This window comes from Syngnathus floridae, chromosome 7, assembly GCF_059516105.1.
Source record: "Syngnathus floridae isolate MCC-2025c chromosome 7, RoL_Sflo_1.0, whole genome shotgun sequence".
In the NCBI taxonomy this organism is placed as follows: domain Eukaryota; kingdom Metazoa; phylum Chordata; class Actinopteri; order Syngnathiformes; family Syngnathidae; genus Syngnathus; species Syngnathus floridae.
Window position 1 is genome coordinate 4,395,089 of NC_142419.1, and position 13,534 is coordinate 4,408,622.

The window sequence follows — 13,534 nt, forward strand, 5'->3', positions numbered from 1 at the left end:
GACGTCAGTGGCACGGCGCGGCGGTTGTTTACATTAAGGACAAACGTACCCACGTACGTACTACCGGCATCATTAGCGGCTTTGTTTCTAAGTGACACGGAGGACGCAGAGATTGAAGGAATTAAGGATTTGGAGTGACATGGAAGGTTTGAAAAACTATTATGGCTTTTACGGACACCCCTTCCTACTCTACTGAGCTCTTGTTCACCTCCGTGGATCGAAGTCGGGGGCCGGCACTCGGCCGGGTAACTGTCTGCGGACGGTGCATAGGGCTCGGACATGGCTTTTACGCACGCCCGGTCCTATTGTATGGAGCTCTCTTCCACATCGGTGGCTGGAAGTCCATGCCACCACACGCTTAGAAGTTTGTTTTGTTAAATAAAGAGCCGTTTACCAAACCCACGTCTTTCCTTGTACTTTGTTAACGCTACAATATAGTTATATAGTAGATCTGTGGAATAACGACGAGGCTGACGTCAGGACGCACGCGCGGCGTTCGTGACAAAGGACGAGGAATTTGATCGATGGATTTAATGATTTAAAGTGCACAGATGGTTTGATAATATTGCTTATATAATAGTTATTTGAAATATAATTTATATATCGTTATAAGGGCCTGTGTAATATTTTGAATTGCAATCCCCGTCAGCCGCGCGTGCCCATTGTTGACAAAGAACGATCGATGGATTTAATGAATTGGAGTGACACAGATGGGTTTATAAACATGTTATTTATGTAATAGTTCTCTTTAATAACTCTATATGTTACGTCAGGCCCATTCTCAGCTCTTCGTTTGTGTTTGTCACGTTAGCATACCTATCGTTTAGCCTGTTGTTGCTATCGTATTGAACGATCGATGGATTTAATGAATTGGAGTGACACAGATGGTTTTATAAACATATTATTTATGTAATAGGTGTCTTTAATAACTTTATAAGTTACGTCAAGCCCGTTCTCAGCTCTTTGTTTGTGTTTGTCACGTTAGCATACCTATCGTTTAGCCTGTTGTTGCTATCGTTTAGCCTGTTGTTGCTCGTTCATGACTGTACTTGGTGTGGGATTTTGTCGAATAAATTGCCCCCCAAAATGCGACTTATACTCCGGAGCGACTTATATATGGGTGTTTTTCACTTTTTGGGGCATTTTATGGCTGGTGCGACTTATACTCCGGAGCAACTTATAGTCCGAAAATTATGGTTGGTTGGTTGGTTGGTTGGTAGGTAGGTAGGTAGGTAGGTAGGTAGGTAGGTAGGTAGGTAGGTAGGTAGGTAGGTAGGTAGGTAGGTAGGTAGGTAGGTAGGTAGGTAGGTAGGTAGGTAGGTAGGTAGGTAGGTAGGTAGGTAGGTAGGTAGGTAGGTAGGTAGGTAGGTAGGTAGGTAGGTAGGTAGGTAGGTAGGTAGGTAGGTAGGTAGGTAGGTAGGTAGGTAGGTAGGTAGGTAGGTAGGTAGGTAGGTAGGTAGGTAGGTAGGTAGGTAGGTAGGTAGGTAGGTAGGTAGGTAGGTAGGTAGGTAGGTAGGTAGGTAGGTAGGTAGGTAGGTAGGTAGGTAGGTAGGTAGGTAGGTAGGTAGGTAGGTAGGTAGGTAGGTAGGTAGGTAGGTAGGTAGGTAGGTAGGTAGGTAGGTAGGTAGGTAGGTAGGTAGGTAGGTAGGTAGGTAGGTAGGTAGGTAGGTAGGTAGGTAGGTAGGTAGGTAGGTAGGTAGGTAGGTAGGTAGGTAGGTAGGTAGGTAGGTAGGTAGGTAGGTAGGTAGGTAGGTAGGTAGGTAGGTAGGTAGGTAGGTAGGTAGGTAGGTAGGTAGGTAGGTAGGTAGGTAGGTAGGTAGGTAGGTAGGTAGGTAGGTAGGTAGGTAGGTAGGTAGGTAGGTAGGTAGGTAGGTAGGTAGGTAGGTAGGTAGGTAGGTAGGTAGGTAGGTAGGTAGGTAGGTAGGTAGGTAGGTAGGTAGGTAGGTAGGTAGGTAGGTAGGTAGGTAGGTAGGTAGGTAGGTAGGTAGGTAGGTAGGTAGGTAGGTAGGTAGGTAGGTAGGTAGGTAGGTAGGTAGGTAGGTAGGTAGGTAGGTAGGTAGGTAGGTAGGTAGGTAGGTAGGTAGGTAGGTAGGTAGGTAGGTAGGTAGGTAGGTAGGTAGGTAGGTAGGTAGGTAGGTAGGTAGGTAGGTAGGTAGGTAGGTAGGTAGGTAGGTAGGTAGGTAGGTAGGTAGGTAGGTAGGTAGGTAGGTAGGTAGGTAGGTAGGTAGGTAGGTAGGTAGGTAGGTAGGTAGGTAGGTAGGTAGGTAGGTAGGTAGGTAGGTAGGTAGGTAGGTAGGTAGGTAGGTAGGTAGGTAGGTAGGTAGGTAGGTAGGTAGGTAGGTAGGTAGGTAGGTAGGTAGGTAGGTAGGTAGGTAGGTAGGTAGGTAGGTAGGTAGGTAGGTAGGTAGGTAGGTAGGTAGGTAGGTAGGTAGGTAGGTAGGTAGGTAGGTAGGTAGGTAGGTAGGTAGGTAGGTAGGTAGGTAGGTAGGTAGGTAGGTAGGTAGGTAGGTAGGTAGGTAGGTAGGTAGGTAGGTAGGTAGGTAGGTAGGTAGGTAGGTAGGTAGGTAGGTAGGTAGGTAGGTAGGTAGGTAGGTAGGTAGGTAGGTAGGTAGGTAGGTAGGTAGGTAGGTAGGTAGGTAGGTAGGTAGGTAGGTAGGTAGGTAGGTAGGTAGGTAGGTAGGTAGGTAGGTAGGTAGGTAGGTAGGTAGGTAGGTAGGTAGGTAGGTAGGTAGGTAGGTAGGTAGGTAGGTAGGTAGGTAGGTAGGTAGGTAGGTAGGTAGGTAGGTAGGTAGGTAGGTAGGTAGGTAGGTAGGTAGGTAGGTAGGTAGGTAGGTAGGTAGGTAGGTAGGTAGGTAGGTAGGTAGGTAGGTAGATAGATAGATAGATAGATAGATAGATAGATAGATAGATAGATAGATAGATACTGTATTTGTAAAAACACTGGCTCTGATTGGCTACCATAACACTGCCTGAGCCAATCGTGCACTGACCTGTTTTGTTAACCCAGAAGCTCCTCACAAGCGTCAGGCGAGTCTGCCTGGCCAGCAGCTGAAGGGGGCCCTAAATTGCCAATTACCCATACAATGATATGGCAAAAGAGAAAACCGATTTGCGGCACAAAATATTTTCTTTTTGGGGGTGGGGGGTGCCACCCGTGTCGCCCGTGCCTAAAACCGCTACTGCGCGTGACAGATGCTGGAAGTAATGCTAAACGTTAAACCCCAGGAGGATCACATCAGTTAAGTAGGACGTTACACTGTTCACTTTCAGCAAGCACACCATGAAAGTCATTACTATGAGACATCCAAGTAAGAGACTGAAAAGAAGCCTTTTGTGGTTAACAAAATCCTCTGGAAAACAGATCCTTAAAGTTTCAGTTCTACTAACAGAAGATGTCAAAGCAATTGTAAAGGATTATGAAGGATACATTTCTTCAAAGTAGTCAATGTGTGGAGGTTGCAGAATGTCAAGAGCAGAGAGCACCTGAGGAGAGAGCATGAACACACGGTTGAGACCACATTTGCCTCACTTTTTTAGTCTTTGTGCGGTTTGATTGGATCAAAACCAAGCTCATCCCTCCTAAAAATGATACCATGATTCTGATATTCACCCTAATTCTGATATTCACTTTTTTAATTTTTTTAGTCAGCAATACTTACCATTTTTGCATTGACACTGACATGTAATTCTTTTTAAGACATTGTTCAAGTAGTCTTTGTACATTTATTATGAATATTCTTTAGACTTATTCAAATATCACTTAGTATGCTGTGCACTAAATCAGTTAAAATAGACTTTTGACGTATATACATAGCTCAAAAAAATTAAAGGAACAGTTTTTTATCAGGGTATGGCATGAATTCAATTAGACTTTTCTGATAAGGTTTTGGTTAGGTACGTGGCAGAGGGGGTTGTTAATCAGTTTCAGCTGCATTGGTGTTGATAGAATTAACAGGTGCACGAGAGGGGCAACAACGAGATGGTCCCCAAAATAGGACTGCTTTTGCAGGTGGAGGCCATTTCAAGTTCCTCCTCTTGATCTTTTTTAACAGTTTTTCCACAAGTGTTGGCTTTAGCTAGAGTCATTATCACGACTGGGAGCATGAGGCAATTTCTTAACCCTCCTGAAGTTGCGCAGATTGTTCAACTCCTCCGGGATGGCACATCCATGCGTGCTGTTGCAAGAAGATTTGATGTGTCTCCCAGTACAATCTCCAGAGCATGGAGGAGATTCCAGGAGACAGGCAGTTACTCTAGGAGAGCTGGACAGGGCTGTCGACGGTCCTCATTCCATCAACAGGACCGATATCTGCTGCTTTGTGCAAGGAGGAACAGGTTGAGCACTGCCCGAGCCCTACAGAATGACCTCCGCCAGGCTACTGGTGTGAATGTCTCTGCCCAAACAGTCAGAAACAGACTTCACGAGGGTGGCCTCAGGGCACGACGTCCTGTAGTGTGCCCTGTGCTCATTGCTTAGCACCGTGGAGCTCGATTGGCATTTGCCATAGAACACCAGAATTGTCAAGTCCACCACTAGCGCCCTGTGCTTTTCACAGATGAGAGCAGGTTTACCCTGAGCACCTGTGATAAACGTGAAAGGATCTGGAGAAGCCAAGGAGAGTGCTATGCTGCCTGCAACATCATTCAGCATGACCGGTTCAGTGGTGGGTCAGTGATGGTCTGGGGAGGCATTTCCATGGAGGGAGGAACAGACGTCTACAGGCTAGAGAACAGCAGTCTGACTGCCATTAGGTATCGGGATGAAATCCTTGCACCCATGGTCAGACCCTACGCTGGTGCAGTAGGTCCTGGGTTCTTCCTGATCCCCAGCAATGTCCGGCCTCATGTGGCAAGAGTATGCAGACAGTATCTGGAGGATGAAGGAATTGACACAATTGAATGGCCCTCACGATCACCTGATCTAAACCCGATAGAACACCTCTGGGACATAATGTTTTGGTCCATCAGATGCCGCCAGGTTGCTCCTCAGACTTTACAGGAGCTCACTGATGCCCTTAGACAGATCTGGGAGGACATCCCACAAGACACCATCCGTCGTCTCATTAGGAGCATGCCGCGACGTTGTCAAGCATGCATAAAAGCTTGGGGGGGCCACACAAGATATTGAAAATAATTTTGAGTTGCAGAAATTGAATTTAGGCAAAATGGACGAGCCTGCCATATCATTTTTTCACTTAGATTTTTGGGGTATCTATATACTGAGCCCTCTGTAGGCTGAAAACTTTTATTTCCATCAAAAGATGTGGCATCCTTTTGTTTCTGAGACATTAAATTGTCCATATCAGTATAGATATCTAACTTTTTTTTTTTCACCATTGAAATCTGATGTGTTTTCAAAGTGTTCCCTTAATTTCTTTTGAGCAGTGTACATGTACGTATCAAAGTCAAAGTCAAAGTCAGCTTTATTGTTAATTTCTCCACATGCCAAAGACACACAAAGAACCCGAAATTTCGTTCCCCCCTATCCCACGGTGACAAGACATGGCTCACAACAGACAAACAAGTAAACAAGTATAACAAAAGCGTGCTGAATAAATAATGAATAAATAACACAACAAATAAATAAATAAATAAATAAATAAGAGAAGCAAAAAAAAAAAAAGGAGCAAGTGCGCGTACAGCAGACATTCCCGAAAATAGCGCAACAGTGCCGCACGCTACGCAGAAGGGGGTAGCGAGTTCAGGGCCCTAACAGCCTGGAGAAAGAAGCTGTTGGCGAGTCTGGTGGTGCGGGAGCGCAGGCTCCTGTACCTCTTCCCAGAGGGCAGAAGGTCAAACAAAGAGTGAGCCGGGTGACTCACATCTCTGGCAATCGAGGTTGTATGCATCAATGGCAGCGAATGAGTTAAACAGGGTACTGCTCTTCAACTTCATCATTTTCTTAGCCTTTTAATTTGAGTGCTCCATTACTTTTGCTGTAATGCCAAGTCTACACAAAGATATGCGGGCCACTTCTGAGCCAGATTCCCCATTCCGAGTATATGCATTGGTCATGTTACTCACACAACACACTACAGGAGCACTGTGATTTTTCTTGTACTACAATGTGTGGGTTCTCTAGTGGTTAATTATGCGTCAACCATGCTTTAGATGACAAGAAATTGTGCTAGCTCAGTTCAACCTTTTAATTATATACAGTAGCCTACGTAACTTTGCGATTGGTTCATTCTGAAAGAGCAATATCCACAAATACAGAAGGCGTGCACAACTGCAAATCTTATAAAGGATTTAGGTGTACTATTCATGTATTTATTCTGTTTATATTTAAAATTTGACGGGATTTAAATATGGCAGTACTCACATTTTCATGTTTAAAAAAACATAGCATCTTCAGTTCTCGAAATACCCTCTTGCAAGAAACAAGGTTTTGGAAGACATTGGGCATCTTTTTGAGGGCAACTCGCTTTCCATCTCTAGGATCTGTGACTGACCTGAGCAAAGAAACAAAGTTATCAGTCAGAATAAATCATTTTTGTGAAAAGCCAGGATTTACATTTCATATATTTCTAAACACCTCTAGTAATTCTGATGACACCAGAGAGCAAGGCAACAAACCTCATCACATCTAAAACAAGAAAAGTTACAATATGGGCTCATATGATAAATATTATTTTTCACTGAATCAATTTCATGATAAAATGAGTTGAGGCTTTTTTTTATACTTCATGTGGGTGGAAGAGGAGTCATACATCCCAGGTATAAAATATGATCTTGTTTCAACACGTTTCCACTGATGAGTCAGACAACATTTAAATGTGGTAATATTGTGATCTCGTGAGGAGCACATTGGGTCTAAGTTACATTGGAAACCTTTCCAAAGCACCTTTCAGTAAACCTTCTTAAACAGGATCAGTCACGAAAAACAGATGGTGAAGAAAAGAAAATCCCTGGCTGCACCAACACTGGCACTCAAACAACTCTCATAATGTGCCTGTTGAAGGAAGTGTACAAACTAATCATGAAGTCAAACTAGCATGTTACATTAGCTTACTATGAAATGCACTTTTTCAAAAAATTATTTTTCATTACAATAAGCTTGGAGCCAGAAATGTAGATTAAAAGAAATGATAGTACAAAAAATATTTTGCTTGCGATTTTAAGTAACATTGTCATAAAAACCTGCTAATTCTCAATATCATCAAATTCTACTATAGATAACGATACTGATTAAATGTGTCATCAAATGTGCAAAATTTTAACAAGATAGGATCATGTGGGTGTAATGTTACAGCAGCCTTTATAAGTCAAAGCCACGCCAAATCTTAAAGTAAATTCTAAATGGACGACTTTCTGTTAGGTTTAGCATATGGCTGCCAGAGACTTTTTTGGGCTGTTATTTTCATAGATCTAGGTGAAATGTACAATCAAGGGCAGGGCGGCTCTGAAACATTTTGTTAATCACACAATAAACAAATAAAATACTTATTTTGCTAAGCCTGATGTGTGTGCAAAGTTTCATGCATTTTCGTACATGTTTAGACCCTCTGTGTTGCCACTGCAACAATGTTTTGCAAAAACCCATGAAAACTCTTAAAACATTTTACACAAATCAAGGCCTGCAAAAAAAAATCACTATTTTAATTGTTTATCATGCGATATTTTAAGGATGGTTCAGTGTCACAGACTACAAGATATTTAAAAAGCAGCCCCTGTTGTACGTTTCACCGAGCTCAATGAAAATTTCACGGTATGTGTAACAGCCCAAAACCTACAAAAATCTACGAAATGTTCGACGCATATGTAACAACAGGCCAAGACTTACAATGATGTCTCTTGGAGCCATATGGCAAACTATACAGGAGGTCAGACATTTTTTCAAATGTCTTCCCATTTCTGGCTTTTCAGAGAGGTAATTTTTTTTTTAAAACATGCAGACTTTTGACTAACAACTACTCTAACTCACTTTTTCCACACAAGTAATCAGAGCCTGGCTGTGATCGGCAGCGGAGCACACACTACAAGCACACGCACTCTCAGAGTAGAGCGCAAGACACAAGGTGTCCTGATAGTTACTTGTTTGTATCATTTTAAATTGTGACATCAATGATTGAAAATTTATTACATGGATTAATTTCTTGCCCTTTTCTCAACAGCGTTACTTTGTGGATTTATTACACAAACCCCCCAACACTTCATGCTTTACATTGTTTGCGGCAAAATAAAAGCATGGTTAACAAAATAAGTGTCAAAAACAAATAAAGACAAAACTCACTTGAAAGGCAGAAAGCCTGATCAAAGGAGTAAATGTTATAACAGTATGTATGTATACAACAAAGGCAGGTTTAGTTTTAGTTTCCAATCCTTGTTTTAATTTATATTATTTATTTCAAGGTAACTTATTAATCATTATGTTTAATTTGAGCTAAAAAAAATGCCAATACCTAAGAATTAAATGTTCAAATCACGCTTATGATGTAAAGTGATTTTCAAAGTCAAAGTCAATGTCAAAGTCTGCTTTATTGTCAATTTCTTCACATGCCAAGACACACAAATATATCGAAATTACGTTCCCACTATCGCACGGTGACAAGACATAGTTCACAATGTACATACAAGTAAACAACACAAGAAAAATAAAACAAGGCACAATCAAAGAATAAGAGTGATGACTAAATAATAAATAAACAAATAACACAATAAATAAGTACAGGACGCTACGCAGAAGGGGGAAGAGAGTTCAGGATCCTAACAGCCTGGAGAATGAAGCTGTTTGGTGAGTCTGGCGGTGCGGGAGCGCAGGCTCCTGTACCTCTTCCTAGAGGGCAGAAGATCAAACAAAGAGTGAGCGGGGTGACTCACATCACTCAATCGTGGCCTCCCTGCGGGCGAGATGGGAGGCGTAAATGCCCTTCAGGGAGGGGAGTGAAGCACCAATAATCATACCAGCCGTGTTCAATATGCGCTGCAGGGCCTTCATGTTGTATTCAGTGCAGCTACCACCCCAGACAGCGATACAACTGGAGAGGACGCTCTCAATGGTGCCACGGTGGAATGTAGTCATGACGGCCGGAGGAGCACTTGCAGGTATTGGGTGTGACCCTTCCAGAAGTCAACAACAATTTCCTTGGTCTTGTTGACGTTCAGCAGGAGGTTGTTGTCCTTGCACCACGCGGTCAGAAGGTCAACCTCCAACCTGTACTGAGTCTCGTCGCCCTTGGTGATGAGAACCACCAGAGTCGTGTCGTCAGCAAACTTCACTATGCGGTTGTCGCTGTAGGACGCAGTGCAGTCATGCGTCAGCAGGGTGAAGACCAGGGGACTGAGCACACAGCCTTGGGGGGCCCCCGTGCTCAGCGTGATGCTGGCGGAGATTTTGTCGCCAACACGTACCCGCAAGGCAACCTCGATTGCCAGAGATGTGAGTCACCCGGCTCACTCCTTGTTTGACCTTCTGCCCTCTGGGAAGAGGTACAGGAGCCTGCGCTCCCGCACCACCAGACTCGCCAACAGCTTCTTTCTCCAGGCTGTTAGGGCCCTGAACTCGCTACCCCCTTCTGCGTAGCGTGCGGCACTGTTGTGCTATTTTCGGGAATGTCTGCTGTACGCGTTTTTACGCTCCTCTTAATTATTTATTTATTTATTGTTGTGTTATTTATTCATTATTTATTCTGCACGCTTTTGTTATACTTGTTTACTGTTTGTCTGTTGTGAGCCATGTCTTGTCACCGTGGGATAGGGGGGAACGAAATTTCGGTTTCTTTGTGTGTCTTTGGCATGTGGAGAAATTGACAATAAAGCTGACTTTGACTTTGACTTTGACTTTGACACCTGAGGCCTCTGACAGAGTAAGTCCAGTAGCCAGTTGCAGAGGTAGGTACTGAAGCCCAGCTTGTCGAGTTTGCAGATGAGTTTATGTGGCACAATGGTGTTGAAGGCAGAACTGAACTCCACAAACAGCAATCTCACATACGAGTCCCTACTCTCCAGGTGGGAGAGGGCCGAGTGGAGGGCAGAGCAGATAGCATCCTCAGAGGACCGTTTGGCCCGGTACGCAAACTGGAAGGGGTCTAAGGTGGGGGGGGAGAATGGATCTGATGTGCTCCAAGACAAGCCGCTCAAAGCACTTCATGATGATGGGCGTCAGTGCCACGGGGCGGTAGTCATTGAAGCAGGACGGAGCAGGCTTCTTCAGCACAGGTACGATGGTGGCAGCCTTGAAACACGAAGGGACGATGGCCTGCTGCAGGGAAGTGTTAAAGATGTCCGTGAAAACACTCGCCAGCTTCCCAGCGCAGTCCTTCAGCGCTCGACCTGGGATGTTGTCAGGGCCCGCCGCCTTACGGGTGTTGATAGCGCCCTCCTCACGCTGTTGGCAGAGAGGCACAGGGGCTGCTCGTGTGGAGGGGGAGTGGTCTTCAGCGGGCAAATGCTGTTCTGAGCGTCGAAGCGAACATAGAAGTGGTTAAGATCGTTGAGCAGACGGACGTCGCCCTCACAGCTCTTCGGCGCGGGCTTGTAGTCCGTGATTATTTTCATTTAATAATCAGTTGTGTTACTTCATATTTTTGGAGAACCATCAAAAACAGAGTGAGGGGGTACTCATTGTATGACAAAAATCTTTGGGCACGTACATGAGCCAAAAAAGGTTGGGAGTCACTGCCTTGAAATTCTATCTGTAAATTAATGATGAGAGCAGCTGCTTGCTGGTGTGATATACCGTGATTAGTATGTGATTAGTTGACCAATAGTGACTATTGTTGGTGAAAAACTGACTAGCATAATAATTGTGTTAAAGCTGAGAGAATTCGACAAGCATAATAATTGTGTGTGGCAGCAAAGAGACAGCGGCAGAGAGACGTGATAGAGAGACGAGAGAGAGAAATATATTCTGAAGTAAACTGTAATACTCTGTAAACTGTTAGAAACATTTCTAGGTATCCAATTTGTGTAATCTTTTATATATATTTTTTGAATAGTTGTGTGTGGTATGTTCTGAATGAAGCTCTCTTTAACATCAAAGTGTAATTTTTAACATCAAAGTGTACTCACCAGACAACCCCAAACGCACCATAGCCAATAGGCCTGTCAGGCTCTATATCAAGCTGCTGCTGCAGGTGGTGTGTGTGCTGCTGATGATGGTGGTGATGATGGTGGTGAGCCTTGACAGCGGCGGCTTGAACTTGAGCCGGAGCCACTGCCGCCGTGGGACCGGGGGCCTGTCCGGGGGCTGGAGAGGGGAAGTACGGTTGCTGCTGACCGGGGTTGTTAAGCATCACAGCAGCAGCAGCAGCAGCAGCCGTGGAGGTGTGCTGTTGGATAGTGTGAACGGCAGCAGCAGAGCCCGGGTGCTGCAAGTGATGCTGGCCCACGTGGTGGTGGTGATGCATGTGTGGAGGCGGGAGATGCTGCAGCTGGTGGTGGTGATGAGGAAGATGGGCAGCCACGGCCGAAGAGCCACCATTGTATGCAGCCATCATTTTTGTAACATTTGGAACTGCTGTGCCACAAAGAGTCATTCACTAATCGAGAGTCGAAGTGATGATAGTGGCTACCAGGCTCCTATAGTACAATCAATGAAACTCAAGGGGAACAGATTCTTCAACTGTCCTTTCATGTACTGGGAGTCCTACCATTCTGGTACAAAGATCTTGGAGAATAACAGGCATGTAAAAATACGACTACATAAGTGTCTTGCTTCTCCAGTACCACTAGTGGAAGGACAAAAAAAAAAAAAAAAAAAATTAAAACAACCCGCCCACCCCTCAATAAATGAAACAAAGGCCCTAAATGTCCCTCATGATGGTGTTGGCACCACCCTCCCTGCTGATTTAAAGTCTGCTTCCTTACAGTGTAGTCTGACGCTTGTCACATGAGAAAAGGAGCTCTCATCTTTTTGAAGTGTCCAAGTTTGCCAGACGCTCTGGTCCAGGACTGTTGCCGTTGCTGTCAGCTGGGCTCCAGGCTGCCTGAAAATCGCATCAATTTTTTTTTTCCAAACGATAGCCTACCTCTTCTCGGAAGTGTGTGCAGGCCAAACAGCTACTCCGTAAACAGTGGTAATCTCCAAGCCCTAGTTATCGCTGCTGATCCGGTACAGAGGAGGTGTATCTTCACCCAGGCCCCACTACAGCAGGCAGCCCCAGGCCTCGGTGACCCACCTCACTCACATATTACACAGAACTGAAGCGCAAGGCGTCTTCTCAGAAATCCTCCACATTTTGACAGCGAACAAGGATCGAGCATGCATCAAAATAGCAGAAGAGAAATCCTCGCAGACGGGCTGAGTGGCAACTTACTTCCCCCATCAACAGTCTTTGGCTCTTGTGACACACACGCCACTGTCCTCTTGGACTCGACAAAGTTCAACCAGAGCCACTGGATAGTGTTAAGGAAAAGTTAAATCCTTTAAACCGTTTGCCTGGAGACTCTTGTGACTGAAAAGGACCGCTGTATTGAACCTGACAGCTCAGTGTTAGCTACTGGGTGTCTCCAAATCAAAACAGTAATCCCTCCTTTCTTTCGAGAACGTGTCGCGGAGTCCCGCTGTCATCGATGGAACAGGAAGGCACAGTGACAGATCTACTATGTTAACCCACAACGAGCACTTGTCACCGGCATGATAGACTGTTATACTCCGAGCGATATAATGATGAACATTTGATCCAACATGGTGAACCGAACCTCTGTAACTGGACAGTAAGATTATAGTGGGCGGTCAACCAATAGGCGACGGCAGCGTCATGATGTTGCTGTAATCTCCTTGATTGACACTTAAGGTGGCCAATGGTTTACGCGGGCTGACTGAGTGTTGTTACTGCGTTCTAATGTCCCTTTGAAGCATAAAGAGAGCAAGGCACTTTGTTGGACAGTGAGTAACATAAAATACGTATTACTGACTAAAACGAGTCACGCTTTTTATACGTCAGTACAATCTGTTTGATACTACGTTGACATACATCGATTCTTCCATTACCGTGAATATCAAATCCAATCTTTCTTCAGGAAAGCCAGTTTTAATAGATATGGAAACTGTTTTCATACATTTTAGGGCTGAACGATTTTGAATTTTTTTTAATGACTACTCAGCCCCCATATTCAAACTATGATTTTGTAGACGATCGTTTTTTCCTCTTCTCGTGTATTTTTAAACAAACACAAGAAATAGATTAATCTGTACTACATTGAAGAATATCAGATTTATTATACATGTAAATGCTTTGGTTTTGTAGGTTAGGTTTACGCTAAAATAAAGGCAAATGGCCGATTAATGAATATCTAAGGCGGTTTATCAACAGTATCTCACAAAAGTGAGTACACCCCTCTCATTTCTGCAATGTTTTAATTATATCTTGTCATGGGACAACACTGAAGAAATGACACTTTGAGACAATGTTAAGTAGTCACTGTAGAGCTTGGATAGCTAAGTAAATGTATTGTTATTTCAAAGTAACTCAAACTACAACACTGAATGTGTAAAATGCTGGCAACAAAAGTGAGTACACCCCAACTGAAAATGTCAAAATTGGACCCAAATGTCAATATTTTGTGTAGCCGCCATTATTTTCCAGCACTG

General features: G+C 44.0%; 1 protein-coding gene and 1 long non-coding RNA gene across 3 annotated transcripts in view; both read right to left on the reverse strand.

The window, feature by feature from the left end:
* nlk2 (nemo-like kinase, type 2) overlaps nucleotides 1-13,318 on the reverse strand; it is a 50,543-nt gene extending 37,225 nt beyond the window's left edge. Inside the window, exons 1-3 of one of the 2 annotated variants that reach the window (XM_088381962.1) lie at nucleotides 11,011-13,315; nucleotides 6,323-6,452; nucleotides 3,428-3,483 (exon numbers count right to left, since the gene is read on the reverse strand). In XM_088381962.1, the coding sequence (XP_088238088.1) occupies nucleotides 3,428-3,483; nucleotides 6,323-6,452; nucleotides 11,011-11,477 (653 nt within the window). In that variant the 5' untranslated portion in view covers nucleotides 11,478-13,315. Of the gene's footprint in view, nucleotides 1-3,427; nucleotides 3,484-6,322; nucleotides 6,453-11,010 lie in introns of both variants that reach the window. The other variant, XM_088381963.1, reaches the window with a different exon arrangement.
* Nucleotides 8,460-10,394, reverse strand: LOC148394828 (uncharacterized). The gene is made up of 2 exons (XR_015859665.1): nucleotides 8,905-10,394; nucleotides 8,460-8,776 (listed from the first exon to the last, which is right to left on the reverse strand). It is a non-coding gene; the product is annotated as an uncharacterized LOC148394828 (long non-coding RNA).
* Nucleotides 13,319-13,534: the final 216 nt, after the last annotated feature.